This window comes from Leuciscus leuciscus (genome assembly GCF_965113295.1).
Source record: "Leuciscus leuciscus genome assembly, chromosome: 8".
NCBI lineage: Eukaryota > Metazoa > Chordata > Actinopteri > Cypriniformes > Leuciscidae > Leuciscus > Leuciscus leuciscus.
The window spans coordinates 11,967,485-11,983,031 of record NC_138732.1 but is presented as its reverse complement, the minus strand read 5'-3'; the positions used below and the strand labels follow the sequence as shown (position 1 = coordinate 11,983,031).

General features: G+C 39.3%; 1 protein-coding gene across 1 annotated transcript; it reads right to left on the bottom strand.

The window, feature by feature from the left end:
• Positions 1–6,766: 6,766 nt before the first annotated feature.
• Positions 6,767–14,997, bottom strand: qdpra (quinoid dihydropteridine reductase a). The gene is made up of 7 exons (XM_082178515.1): positions 14,830–14,997; positions 14,541–14,633; positions 13,285–13,381; positions 12,620–12,760; positions 9,979–10,087; positions 8,910–8,993; positions 6,767–7,349 (listed from the first exon to the last, which is right to left on the bottom strand). The coding sequence occupies exons 1-7, from the start codon at positions 14,914–14,916 to the stop codon at positions 7,247–7,249; spliced, it is 714 nt and encodes a 237-aa protein (XP_082034641.1). The 5' UTR covers positions 14,917–14,997; the 3' UTR covers positions 6,767–7,246.
• Between the last annotated feature and the right edge of the window lie 550 nt (positions 14,998–15,547).

The following is a 15,547-nucleotide window of genomic DNA, read 5'->3' as shown; positions in this document are numbered from 1 at the left end:
CGTGGCGTTTTTGAGATGCAGAGAGCTCCACGTCCGTGACAAACTTTGACTTGACAGAGACACGCAAATGTAGAGGTGAGCAAATGTACATGAAAATAATCAATGTTATATAGCTCAACATGATGAAATGTTAGAATATGATAAGTATGTTATTCTAATGTTGATCTAGCTTACTGCTAGTCTCATACAGATAAACTAACACATAGAATAACATTATAACTAATTCAACACACTCAACAAGTGAAACAGCGCTGCGTTACCTCACAAGTTTCATTCGTCTAATAAACTGACCTGTGTGAGTATTATTCAGCACTTGCGGGTAAGTTAGTTTGGTAGAATGAAAGGTCCTCATTCCTTTATATCCGCGGGACTCGCGTGTGGCGCTGATATCTGTCTCTCATTAGCAATCGTTCCCTGCTTCATACCACAGTCAAGTTAAAAACATCAACGTATTCACTCATCCATAAACATTATTAGATCCTTCGGCATGACGGCAAGTTCCATAATTCCGCTAATGCGTCGTCAACATACGCCTTTGTTATTGTAAGAGGTTAGCGACCCCTAGCGGCGAAAAATAAATAAATACATATTGTAGCTTTTTACAGCTAAGGGTTGTGGATGATAGGCATTTGTTTACATTTACATTTGTTGTAATGTGTTACCATGTGCCTGCGTGAGTAACGCCATCTCATGTATTGTTCATGTTTTGTAATTTCAGATAAGAAATAATTTCAAATACATGCACAAACTGTTGTATGAGGTGAAGGAGTAAGGTATAAGTTAAATATGCTGACCAGTTGATAACTGACGAGGTGCTCATAGAAAAGATGAATGAAGCATCTAGCGTTGAGTATGAAAGACAAGCGAAGCTAAGGAAAAACAGCAACAAAGTCACCAAGGTCAGTGAGATAGAAGCTGAACTGGGAACGCTGCAGAAAAACAGCGGTACAGGAGGAGCTCATGCTGGTGTCCAAAACACCTCCGCCCAAGTGGTTAGGAGTAAAGTTAAAAAAATAAAGTCTTATAGTCAGAAGGACACTGAACTATATGAACTAGTGAAACCATCTGAGGGACAGATGGTTGACTGTCCCTCCTCGGTGGAAAGCAAAGAAGGGGTGCAGAGAATGTAAAGAGAATAATGTGGGAGACCAGTGCATGCACTGCTTCAAGTGTGGACAGGTAGCAGTGCCTCCTCTGGAGGCAACAGAGGCTACCTCGCAGCAGATGATGGCCAGCAGGGGGGAGGATTCCACCTACGTAAGTCACCTTTCTTCCCAGTGTCATTTAAAGTTATTGAATCTAATTAGAAAGAAATGCATTATCAACTGCTTCATAGATGGAGTGGCAACTAAAACATTGTGTGATATGGGATCACAAATATGCCTGATTAATGAGGAATGGAAAGCGAGCCACCTTCCACACACCACAGTACGCAGCATGGAAGAAATCATGGGCTGTGGAACGTTGGTAGGAAAAGCTGTTAACCAAACATCAATTCCTTTCATAGGCTGGGTGGAAGTAAAGTTTCAGCTGGGAGAAGAGCCTGAACAACAGCCTGAATTACTGGTGCCCATGCTCGTTTCACATGACTCTGTAGTGGCAGGAGAGTCAATTGTCGGCTATAATGTCATTGAATAGCTGCTCAAAATTGGTGTGGAGCACCAACTGCCAGTCAGCTCGGCAACGGTGAACAAAGCTTTTTCACTGGACTGCAAGAAAACCGTTAATTCAACTTGTGCAGAACAACAGAAGTGATTCATCAGAAGGGATGGTGAGAGCAGGTCGACTCAGGACAGTGATACCAGCAGGTCACACAAAGTGTGTAAAGTGTAGTGTGCGAACAGTCCAAGTTGTCTTTGAGCCGACAGTGAGTCGGAGGTGGTCAGATGGACTTATTGTTGCAGAGACCATTATCCAGTGGCAAAAAGGAAGCTGGTCCCGAGTTACTATCCCTGTTACAAATGACAACAGTTATATCACCCTCCCCCCTCGCATGCTGCTTGGGAATGGCCAACAAGTGAAGGCAGTATACCTAGTGGAAGCCAGACCAGCTCAGATATCATCTGAGCAGCTGAATTCTAGTGAAAAGAGAGAGAACAGTTTAAGATAAAAATCAGAGTCAAGGGGTGGAGTAGAAGCAACTCAAGCTCAGGAGGACACAGAGGGGTGGGACCCACCAGTGTCCCTGACACACTTGACACCAGACCAGCAGGTTCAAGTGCGGCGAGTGCGAGAAGGGTGTGATGCATTCTCGAAAGACGATGATGATGTAGGCTGTATTCCCTCCTTGCAACTCAAAATCCGGCTGAGTGATTCCACTCCCTGGGGGCTGTTCGAGTGGATTAGGATTCCCTTTGGCCTATCTTCAGCTCCAGCAGAGTTTCAGCGTAGCATGGAGGAGTGCCTGACTGGGCTTACCTCAATGACAATCTGGTCCACAGTCATGCATCTGAAGACCACTTAAATGATCTCCGGAAGGTGTTGTATCGCTATTAAAAGCACGGAGTGAAACTGACACTGAGAAAGTGTGAAGTGTTCCAAAACAGAGTGAAATTTCTTGGAAAGATTGTGTCGAAAGAGGGATTTACCATGGATCCTGCCGAACTAGCACCAGTACAGGCATTGAATGATAGAAGACTGTCGACAGTTGGGGAACTGAGGAAAGTCTTGGGGTTCATCCCTTATTATCGAACATATATTCCTAACTTCTCAAGAATTGCCAAGCCCCTGTACTACCTCTTGTCGGTTGAGGATGGACCTGGTAAGGGGAACAAACCAAAAAACAAGGGGAAGTCACAAGGGAAAAACAAGACCTTGGGCCAGTTGTCCTCCAGTCATCCAATTACTTGGACACCATAACACTAAGAAGTCTTGTATCGGCTGATTGACTTCCCGCTATGCCCACCTGTCCTGGGTTATCCTGAGTTTGAAAAACCATTCATACTCCACACTGATGCTTCGCAGGATGGCTTAGGGGCAGTCCTTTATCAGCACCAAGTGGAGAAGCTGGTTGTAATTGGCTTTGGCTCAAGAACTCTAACAGCCCCTGAGAGAAATTATCACCTTCATTCAGGGAAGCTAGAGTTCCTCACTCTGAAATGGGCGATATGTGAAAGGTTTCGGGAGTATTTATATTATGCGCCAGCATTTGTTGTCTATACAGACAATAATCCCTTAACCTACGTGATGACAACAGCAAGTTGAATGCTACAACACACCTCTGGGTGGCTGAATTAGCAGAGTTTGAGTTTACAATTAAGTACCGTCCAGGGAAAAGCAATGGAGATGCTGACGGCCTCTCCAGAATGCCACTTGATATGTAAAAGTTCATGTATGCCTGTTCAAAGGAAGTACAGCCCGAGGTGATATCCAGCATCACACAGGTGCTAAGTCTGCAAACCCAAGGTCAAGATCCTTGGATGTGTCCACTAAGTATTGCTACCCTGGTTGCTGAAGGAATTCAGGAGCACTCAGCGTCCCCCGTCAGTTATCCAAAGAGCAACTGAGGGAAGCCCAGGAAGAAGATTTGGTGCTGGAAAAGGTTTGAGAGTATGTGACAAAGGGCCAGTGGCCAAATCTGAAGGGCCAGCAGGTGCAAGAAGACATCAGGATCATGGCCAGGGAGAAGAACAAGATGTGTGTACACTACATTACAAATGTGCAGCATAAAAAGGAAGAGGCCGAACAAATCAACCAGAGCTCCCCTGAACAGTGTGGTAACAACATACCCTTTTGAGATGGTATCTATCGACTTCTTACACCTGGAGAGTTGTAAAGGGGGGTACGAGTATATTCTAGTGGTGATGGACCACTTTATGCGGTTCGCAAGCATATGCGTGTACTAACAAAGCTGCCAAAACCGTGGCTGAGAAGATCTTTGGGGACTAAGTTCTGAAGTTCGGTTTCCCTACTAAGCTGCACCATGACCAGGGTAAAGAATTTGAGAACAAATTGTTCGCACAACTGGAAGGATACTGTGGGATACAGGGTTCACGCTAGAGGTCTTCACGGGTCCACTTGGATCCGAAAACCCGTGTCCGAGACACTCGTCTGAGTTTTGGACCCGAAACTACTCGGGTTTCGGGTCCAAAACTCAGACGAGTGTCTCGGACACGGGTCGGGTTCGGTATTAGTGGCCTCGGGTCTCGGGTAATTTAAAATAAATATGCTTTTTCCAAAAGGACCCGAGAAGACCCAAACTATGTTGGGCATTTAACAAAATTAACAAAACCGGTAAATAACATTATGCCAAATTTTATAGGATGTAATGGGTTACAGTGATGTGTGATTGACATTTCAGCACTTCAGCGCGTAGGCCTACTTGAGCGTCTATGTTAAGTGCATTTTTGAGAAACGCAGGGCTGCAGGCTGTGCACAATGTAAATGCCGTTTACGTTCGGGTCCAGTCGGGTTCTAAAGGAAATGGCGTCGGGTCGGACTCGGGTCTAATTTTATCGGGTCTGTCTCGGGTCGGGTTTTTCTTTAAAAAAAATGTATTTATGCACGTCGGGTTCGGGTAAGTAGTGATTCGGGTCGATTCGGGTCGGGTACAGTTTTTAGGACCCGAGAAGACATCTAGTTCACGCACTACCCCATATCATCCTCAAGGGAACGGCCAGGTTGAGCGCTTTAATAGAACACTACTAGCCATGTTGAGAAACTTGACAGATAAGGCTAAGAGTTACTGGAAAATCTCCCTGGCAAAAGTAGTCCATGCGTACAACTGTACACGCAACGAGGCGACTGGCTTTGCACCGTATTACTTGCTATTTGGCAGGAATCCAAGGCTTCCTATTGACATCATATTTGGCCTGCCACCGGGTGACCAAGACCCTTCCCCCATCGAGAATGCAAAGAAATGGAGGCTCTGTATGGATGATGCTTACAGAATCGCATCCCAAGCAACACAAGATGAGAGAAGGAATTAGAACCAGGACAGAGAGTGTTGGTGAAAAATTCCACAGAAAGAGGTGGACCGGGAAAGTTAAGGTCTTATTGGGAGGATCAAGTAGTATTCACAGTAGTTAAGGGATAGTTATGGTTATAATTTACTGTGGGTAGTGAATTTTTACTTAAATGGCAGTTATGCAAATGTAGTATTCACAGGGTTATAGTACAAAGAGTGGGTCTGAATAATGTTAGAGTTAGAGATAAAAGGAATTCCAACCTTTCAGTCCGGACACAGTTCCCGCATAAGTGGCAGAGAAAAGGCAGCATATACAGTATGTGCGCGCAATCTACTACCGACTCGTGGCGTCAAATGGAGATATAAGCCATAGGTTACTCTGGAGTAAGACAGTGAAGGTGTCCAGATGAAAGACTGACTCAAATCTAGAACTGTAATAATGTATCTGTTGAAGACATGGGGACTCATCATGTGGTGCAAAATGTCGGGTCAACATTCAGATTTGTGGGGGAGAGAGTAGGATGGTGAAGAATGTAATGTATAATATGAGACCCCCCCTGCCTGTGTAATTCTGTATCACCTAGAAGAATCTTTATTTTGTTATCTTTAAGTGTAATCTCATCGCAGATGTTTCTATCTTTATATACGGTATAGAATGTTTTATAGATGTTAAAAAATTATTCATTTAGACATATAACCTGTACTCATAGACAGTTCTGATAGGTACACGTTAACAGCTAAGGGTCGTGGATGATAGGCATTTGTTTACATTTACATTTGTTGTAATGTGTTACCATGTACCTGCGTGAGCAACGCCATCTCATGTGCTGTTCATGTTTTGTAATTTCAGGTAAGAAATAATTTCAAATACATGCACAAACTGTTGTATGAGGTGAAGGAGTAAGGCATAAGTTAAATCAGCTGTTACAGCGGTGAATCGCTCAATATAGAGTGTTAATCAGATCAATCCGTAATTATATGCGAGAAGGTGTCTTTGATATTGATGCACTCTGTCTTTAAGACGAAAACAGAAATGTGCTTGGTTGTTAATGTCTATATTGTGAAGTTTGTGGTGTCAGTTAGACATGAATGGATCAAAGGAAATATTGAAGTTAATCGAGGTGATAGATGCATGCGCATTTGTTGTAATGTGTTACCATGTGCCTGCGTGAGCAATGCCATCTCGTGCTGTTCATGTTTTGTAATTTCAGTTTCAGTGTGAGACAGTAAATAACCTTGATTCCAACACGCTCTGGAGTTAGTGTTATTTCTCGAGTGTGTTACACTAGCAGGCTAATGGTTTTAAAGTAAAAGTTTAAGGTAAGAATTTGTTTATCCATTTATAACTTCTGTTATAACATGATATTCCTAATATAATTGAAAAGATATTGATCAAATATTTTCAGACCAAAGAGAACAAAATATACAAGTTTTCTGAAGTTATGTGATAGCTTTGGATGAACAAAAATTTAAAGTCACATTGTGAAATTTAATTTATTCACTGAAAATGTGTCCCATACTGCAGCTTGTAAATTTCAATTGTGGTTGTGTTCGGATAAAAAAAATAAAAAAATAATGGCACCTCGTGTGCCAATTTTGACGTCACCAATACAAAAACACCACTGGTTCTCTGTTGCAATAAACATGACGTGCCAGTATCTAATATGAGGGGCGGAGAAAATTGAGAGCTGGAAAAAAATATAGCATATTAAACTGACATGGGAATAAATTACAGAAATATATTTTTTTACATCATCTATTCCTACAAAATATACATTAAAAAAATACTTAATGTAAATTATTTATAAAAAAAAATAAGATAAAAACTTTTCAAATAATGACATCCATGTTGACAAAATATTGTGTTTATTTTTCTTTATTATGCAAGTATGGTCCATTCACATTCAGCAGCAATTCAACACACTGGAGAGGAGATACTTCCGAGAGAAGATACAGCATCCGTACATGATTGCATTTGAACCGGTAATCACATACACTCACAATTACAAACTAAGGCCACTTCTCTGAACAGAAGACTGTAAGTTTCACATACAACAGCGGCACATCTTTTGTTGTCAAGAAGGAAATCATAAACGTACACTTATCTGTATTTTCATATACAGCATGTAACTGACTCGACATAAACATGTCGAGTTATTACTATGTTCATCCCGAGATATTGTACTGTGCATTTCCAATGATACTGGATAAACGGAAATGCCACATCTCTCATTTCCATCGTTTCGTTTGACCTCTCTTCTCTGCTGCACAGTATTTTGGTAAACATTTCTCTCCTCCACTCTTTATCTCTTTGTATTTCTCTTTTTCTCTGTTCCCCCTTTACTGGGCCACAGAGGCCTCGGTTTTCCCCCCAGTCGTCACCAACTGTATGAGGCTGCCTGAGGCTGGCCGGCCTGACCCAGTGGCCCAGCTGTAGAAGGTTCTGGAACAGAGAGAGAAAGAGAGACAGGTGTAAAATGATGGTGGTGAAGGATGGATAGTGAGTGAGAGAGAGAGCGAGATAATGAGAACACAGATGGGAGGAGGGAGACGGAGAGAGGAAATTAAGAACCGAATGGCAAGCCTTGTCTACGCTAAAACATTTGGGAGAAACAGTTGACAATTTAACTCATTGTAGCAACTGAAGTAAGACTACATATTAATTGCCTCTAACACAAAGACCATTTATACTCCTCCATCTCTCATGTGCTTCTCTAATACAGCCGGGTTTTCTGCGGCTCCTCTGGGATTATGGAGTTGCATCAAATCCTCATCCTAATCTGTGCTGACTGTCAGGAGAGATTTGGCTACACATCTGAGCCAGATATTCAAAAAAAGTGCCAAGGGGCCGTTCACACAGAACACTTTTTTCCATTCCACTGCATGTTTTTCTGTTTTTTTTTCCCCTCCTGTTTTTCTATGCATTAGATGGACGTGTTTGATAGTTGCAGTCACATCATTTGCAGCATCTTGCATATGACACGGCATTCTAAAAACGCGGTACTCAAGTTATAAGTTCAACTTTTAAAAAACTAGACCAGTTTTTTATTTTTTTATTTCCACTGCCCTGCATCTCACATTTATTAACCACACAAATGTGTTCTGTGTGAATGGCCCCTATGTCTCAAAACAGGTAGATAATTTCTCATTCGTTTTCCTGAAATCTTTCGAGAGGCCTTTGTGTTAATATCAATTCCACTGAATATAAATACATGCATTTCTCTAAAAGGTCTGTGCTTGGGTTGATGCTTGACATTATTCACTTAAATTCTGTTGTAATTCAATATTCAAACAGGATGTGTTTGCTTCTAAGAGGCTTTTACAATTGCCTGTGGATTTTTTGGTTTATATTAACGAATCAAATCAAATGTAACATTTGAGGAAGGTTTTTAAGACCTGATTTAAAAAATGTATATCTTATGGGAGCGAGATTTTGTGTTGAAATCAAATCTGCGATAACAATAATTCTAGGTGGATGACATGAGATGATGGATTGTGGATTAATAATGTGTATTTCACAATATTCAGATCCCTGAATAACATGAAGCAGACATCAGGTGTCTTTTGGAAGAACATTACTGCCCTCTTCTGGTGAGAAATAGACGCTTTTTAGTTTATCCCATTGTTGGAGACTGTCCTTGCTGCTGTAGAGCCGTTACGTACTGCATTAAATCCAATATGTAGTGGATGCTTCCTTTTTATTTCCCAAACCTGTTTGGCGCAAACAATTGATTCTAAAAATGTCATTACTCCTGTCAATCACAGAGCTGATTGCCAACAATAGATACTAACCCCTAAACCTACCCTGCACCTACACCCTAACCTTAAACTGTTCACGTATTGGATTTAATGCAGTACGTCATTGCACTACAGGCTGCAGCAAGGACATATTGTATTTTTGAGGCTTTTTTTATTTTCCAAACAGGTCTAATCTGTGATTTATCACATTATCAGCAAACGTATGAAATCTGGTGCTCAGTGGACATGGGAAAAGTGCACTCACTCTGCGATGTATTCCAGCGATGTCCAGCTCCCAAAATCTGCGTCAGGCATGAATTTTCTGTTCATTGGTGTATCCAAGGTAACCCTGGAGGATGATGTCATAATGTTGTTATCTTGGTGGAAGATGAGACTGTGGAACAGAGCCTGCGGCGATGGCTTAAACTAGCCTGGCCTTTTGAAAACACTCACGCCTCATACAGTTAATGCAAACAGACAACAGTCAAATGTGTACCACGCAGATCTCTAAGAGTACAGATAACAGCAGACGCTCACACACACAGAAACAGAGCATTCATTTATATTATATATGAACATGGATTAATGAATACTTAAATACAGGCCTTAAAACAACCTGATTTACTTCCTTAATGCATGTACCTGGTGTCATTGAGAATAATTTGTTTGTACACATCATTTCAAAGAAAAAAAGTTTTTTTTTGTAATCATTCAAAATGTGTCACGTTATGGAAGTGAAATGAGTTTAACATCACTATTGCACCAATATATACACTCCTGTTCAAAGGTTTGTGGTCAGCAAGTAAAAAAAGAAGAAGAAGAAATTCATACTTTTATTTATCAATATATAAAAAAAAATATATATACATATATATATATATATATATATATATATAAAGATTTCTATTTCAAATAAATGATGTTATTTTCTATTCATCAAAGAATCCTGAAATAATGTATCATGGCTTCCACAAAAAAAATTAAGCAGTGCAACTGTTTTCAGCATTGATAATAATGAGAAATATATGATTTCTGAAGGATCATGCACTTAAGACTAGAGTAATGATGCTGAAAATTCAGCTTTAAATTAATTCAAATAGAATTGTAATTAAATTGTAATAATATTTCATAATATAGTAGTTTTTATAGTAGTTTAGTCAAAGAAATGCAGCCTTGGTGAGCATAAGAGACTTTAAAAATCGTACGGACTGCAAACTTTTGAACGCTAGCCTAAAACACTCTTTAAATTGCTCAATATTTTCTATTTAAGCATTCTATTAAAACAGACAGATCAGTGTATGTAGAGAGATATGATGATTGACAGATGCTCTTACGGAAGAATGGCCACAGCTCCAGCTCCAGGTGGAAGACCGCTGTTCTCGCCAGCCAGACTTTTGCACAACTGATGGACTGCAGCCTTGGCCATGCCGTACCCAATCATTCCTGCATCCACAGAGAAATGCAAAGAAGTGAATGGAGAACAGAGCCCTCTTCACATGCTTTGTGCTACAGCTCTCACTCCATACAGCAGACTATGGGACACAATGCATGCGCACTCAGCACTTGAGAACATGCCAACTACACAATTTGCCTAACTTTGTCTCACAGGCAACAGCTGTTGCTTTGAGGTTTGGTCAATAATAATTTGGTTGGATGCCTCAAGCAGAGAATAAAATGGATTTTGCAATATAAAGCAAGCAAATTGAATTTGATTCCTCCTACACAGTCAGACTATTTTTTTTCTTCTCATCAATGAAGCTCTATGTGCATAAATACCAGTGTATTTTAAGGGTTCACATCATGAGGAATTACATTTGATTTCCCAATGTATTTTAACTCAAAATGTCAGTTCAAAAACACCATCTATTGGAAAAAACAGCTAATTTGAACCACAAAATGTTAAAATATGACTACCCATATATCACAGTGAGGTAATAATAATAATAATAATAATAAGGAAGAGATATATGATACAGGGCACCTACACAGAAGTCTTAAAGGCACAGTAAAAAAGAGTTCAGTTTAATTGTAAGGTGTAAATGAGAGGGTGAAAATTTAGTTTTTAAAACAGCATTTATGAATTATTTTCCCATTGTCTGTACTAGTGCCATTTTTTTTTCTTATACTCCGGAGGGAGGGTGGTGGAAAGAAAAAGGAATATTGTTTTCAACACATTTTGTACAATAGACATTTTTCAGTAAATACTTTTTTAGCACAAAAAAATGTATTACATCATGGATAGATGGATGGATTATAGATTATTAATGGGAATACTCTGGTTGTTTTCAAAGTAGAGAGCTTGTCTTACCAGCCCCTCCTCTCTAGATGTTTGTTGGCTTGGCATCTGGATTCAATAACCAGCATACATGCTGTAATAAGGGGGTTAAATACTACTTTTTTCCAAGAATCAAAATGTTTTCACCCTCAAACCCAAAATGCACGATAGCTGTTCCAATAATAAAAAAATACATTTAAACCCACATAGCCAATAAGAAAGAGGGGTGGAGAAGCTCCATATATATTCTTTCTTTTCAATATTATAGAAAAAAAGAAAAAGAACAAAAAGCGAGAGAGAATTCAGTGTTTTGTTAAAGTTTCAGCCACACTGCATGACCCTTCATGACTGAATGAACATTACAGGTCACAATTTAATCACATGTTCTGTCTCTCGGCTTTGGCTTAAATTCTCTTTGGTATGTCTGATATCCAGACTGAACTTTGGCTTTGAGGTCAGTCAAACCCAGCACACCAGGACTTTGCAGCTATTTCGGCTTTTGAACAGATTTTATGTATTATAAAGCATTTAAAGTCAATGATTAAAAACATCTTTTATAGAATATAACAAAAACAAAATGATAAGATCACCTAAAATTCATTTAAAATGCAACATTACATGTTCTGAGGGTTTGGGGTTGGAGATATGTTTTTTAGTTCCCATGTTATATTTATATTTAATTTTCCATTTTAATTTAAATCGGATATTACCATTAGGATGTGGTTTCATTCCATTCTTAAGTAATTGAACGTTTTGTTTTTGCATAAATCATTTAATATGTGTAATTACAAAGAATTTTATTTAGCAAAATTGCAAATACAAGTATTTAAACACACAAAAAATGCAACATTACTTAGTTACTCTTTAGCTACTTAACCAATACTACAGCTAGCATTAGTATCTATCATAACAACTGTCTCACTTTTCAAAACAGCAATCAGAGAACCAGTGTTTCAGCTTGTGGTGTGACTAGCACATGACACTGATCTTGTACGCTTGTAAGAGCTGACAGCCCCATCAGAAATGTTCACCAGACCTTGCTCCTGTCTCTTTGAACAAGGTACATCAAAACGCTCCAACTAGAGGTTCCCTTCATATTATATCAAAGCAGTGTTCACCGCTGCAGGGCATTTCCTGTCCAAATCAGTTCTGTGTGGTTAAGGAATTCAAACTCCTAAACACAGTCCACATGTGTTCTCATCTCCAAAAAACCTGCTGACTCATTTACCCTCCCAGGCCTCTCAGCCAATCAGAGCAGTCTGCTGATGTTGGAGGTTTTGAATAGGCTGGAGGCGACCTCTGTTGTGTGCTTTATTGAGTTTTGTCACTAAAGGAATGAACCTAACATTTCACATCTGGGGCACTGAAACGATTTGGGATGTGAGGCAATATGTAAAACTAATCAAGTACAATGGATGTGACAGCCAATTCAAAACTATATACACTTCCAAAGGCAGTGAAAAATCCTTGGTGTTATAAATGAATGCTATTACTGACTTCACCCACCTAAGGGAAAACCTCATGAAGACTGAAGCGTTTTCCTACATAAACAATATTATTTAGCCACTTTGGGGTATAAATGTACCTTTACACAATAAACATCCAATTTTGAAGTATCCTCAGGTAAACCTTTGCTGAAAACACATTTATAAGATGGGTTACACATCTCAGGAGTGTAAGGATGGATGTTACTACTGTACCTGGAGTGCCATCCAGTGATGCCTTTGCTCCAGAGAGAGTCAGCAGGCCTCCTGGCTTCAGATGGAGCGATGCAAGATGACTGGAAATGGTTGAGGTCCAGACACTCTGTTTCCACATCATATCAGTGTTCTTGTACAAGTCTAAAATGAGTAAGAATGAGAGAGAGAGAAAAAGTTGATACTACTCCAGCAAAATCAATTAAATCATGAACCGATTGAAATTTACTATTAAAAAACAAAACAAATTAGGAGGAGTTAAAAGTAACTTAAATGCCTTCCAAATATGCAGCAGACATGGCATTCTCACTAAATGGAGCATCTATGTACAGTATCTTTATTAACTTTCTGTGAGTTGTGATACAGTATGTTAGTATCTACACCCTCTTTGGAACACGACTGTCAGTCATTCATAAAATTGTAAAAATCCCCCTTCTGTTTCATTTTTAATTTATTCATTTTTAGCTAATTTGATAATGTTTTCAGCAACCAATAAGAGTGCAGTACTCTCAGCTGTTTAACACATTTCTTCCATGTTTAACACAATTCCACAGAAAATGTAACAAATAAATGTGAATACATAAATACATTTAATGAAATAAAAAGAAGTACTATAAATAAATAAAGCATGCAAAAGCTGTCTGGGATGACAAGTAAGGTGTGCTCACCTTTTGAGCTGCAATTTCCTCCAGCCCATCCTCCAGCCACACAAACAATGGCATCAACCTTGTGTTCCCCCAGCACTGTGGCTACATCGGACGTCACCTGCATCAAAGACCATACTCAACTAGGTTCTGGCTCAATAGTAAGTGCTTAGTGGAAACAACAGTGCAAACTTAATGAAGAACTCTGACATAATATATAAGGCTTTTTCACACTACACTACTGTACAAGGCCCATTTTAACCCTGCACGAGTCACTTGTAATATTTAAACGGTCATGAAACCCGTCTTTTTTTTTTAGATAAAAAAGATATATATACAGGCTACACATCAATGAAAACACTAAAAGCAAAAAAATAACTTTTAAAGTCAGCATGATATGGAAGTTGCGCTAGTCTTTCCTTCCCTATTGCGATGCATATGCTAATAAAAAAGCTTCTCAAACAAGAAAAAATGTATGGCGGGAGTTGATTTTGTCCATTAAGAATTGATTGGATCATTGTGGTTTGTTATTGCTGTGATCTCATGTGAGTGACAGGTTGTCAAACACATTAAACACGTCATCAGAAAAGAGAAGAGATGCCATGTCAGTGAAAGATGGAGAAGTTATTTTGATTAAAGATTACGAGGACACATGAATAAAAAACAAAATGATGACGTGCACAGAAAATCATTTATAATTAATAATGCAGTATTTCATAAAAAAAATTGAATTTTCAGTTTTGATTTCAGGTTATGATTCAGAGCTGATAGAATGTTACAGGGAGTTTTTCAAAAACAGACAATCTATCATAATCTGTCTCAGTAAATACTAAATTAAATATTCCTGTGCTTTGCACAGTCCCAGAAACTTTCATGTTATGTCCAAGGAAAACAATGCAGAACATCGGAGGTGAACCCATTATCTGGAGTGATGAGGTTGAAGGTTTATAATGGCCCAGGGTTAACAATTTCAAGAATGAAAGTGCAATAGTGTTACAAGACCACAAAATGAGGGACACAATGCTGTGCCATAAGGAGGACAGCTCCAATGGTGTGCCATTTAACTGACACTATTATTAACAGCAAGTCAATGGCAGACACAATAAGGCCGATAATGAGAAAAGATTGCTTGTCCAGAACACTGGGGATGTCATGGCAAGGCAGGAAATTACTTTGGCAGTGTAAATCGAAAGTAGATGACAGCATGACAGGCCATTTAATAAGCCCTATGTGCTGACAGACACAAGCACATGTGACGTCAAGACATTGGCTCCACCCACCTGAGCGGCTTGATCGGTGAATGACTCGCAGAGCTTCACCAGGACGTTTGCGTTCGCTTCTTCATTCGCTACTATGTCAATACTGGCAACCCACTTTAATATAAAAGAAACACGTTATAGCTATGAAACAAGTTAACAATGCATGCAATTAAAATAAGTAGCTATGCAAGTATAATAATGCAAAATCCCTATTACAGTCGCATCAACAGGTGTCAGTTTGAGCACACGCACCAACTCACAGTGACTCGGCTCCTATATAGAATCAAAATAAAGAATCGTTTCCACTCACCCAGCCTTTCGACCTAAAATAATTCACACACGCCGAGCCGAGAGCTCCTTTTCCTCCGTAAACAAGGACACGGTTCGTTGCTGCCATGGCTTTTCTTCGCTGTGTGAGACGCTTCAGCACAGATGATGAGTATCCTCTCAGCGCAGAGAGAGAGAGAGAGAGAGAGAGAGAGAGAGAGAGAGAGAGAGAGAGAGAGAGAGAGAGAGAGAGAGAGAGAGAGGGTGGGATACACACGCGCTTGTGTAGCGGTTAATGATTGGTTCAAACTGGTTTTCCGCCCTAAACTCCACAGTAAATGCAAGCCATCTTTAAAAAAGATGAGGCTTAAAGTAAACTCGGTAAAGTAAAGAAAATAAAGACTGTTTGTTGATTAATATCAACTCACATGAGAAAATCAGTATATTTTTTGACTTAGGCCTAATTTAATATTTCAGGGGGATATTTTTTTAAAGTGAATTTCTAGACACATCTTCGATTTTCACTATTACCTAACAACAACAACACAAATCTTTTGTGACAACACACGCTTTTCATCAAAACCAAAACTGTAGTTACAACAATTATGAAACACAAATTAATTTCTAGAAATATGAAAAGGTAACATAAAAATATTAAATAAATGTTTTGTAATTAATACATTTTATAAAATGTATATCACAAGCCTGACATTTACGAAAAATAAATCTACTAGGCCTAATCTATTTTTCCTTTTCCCCCC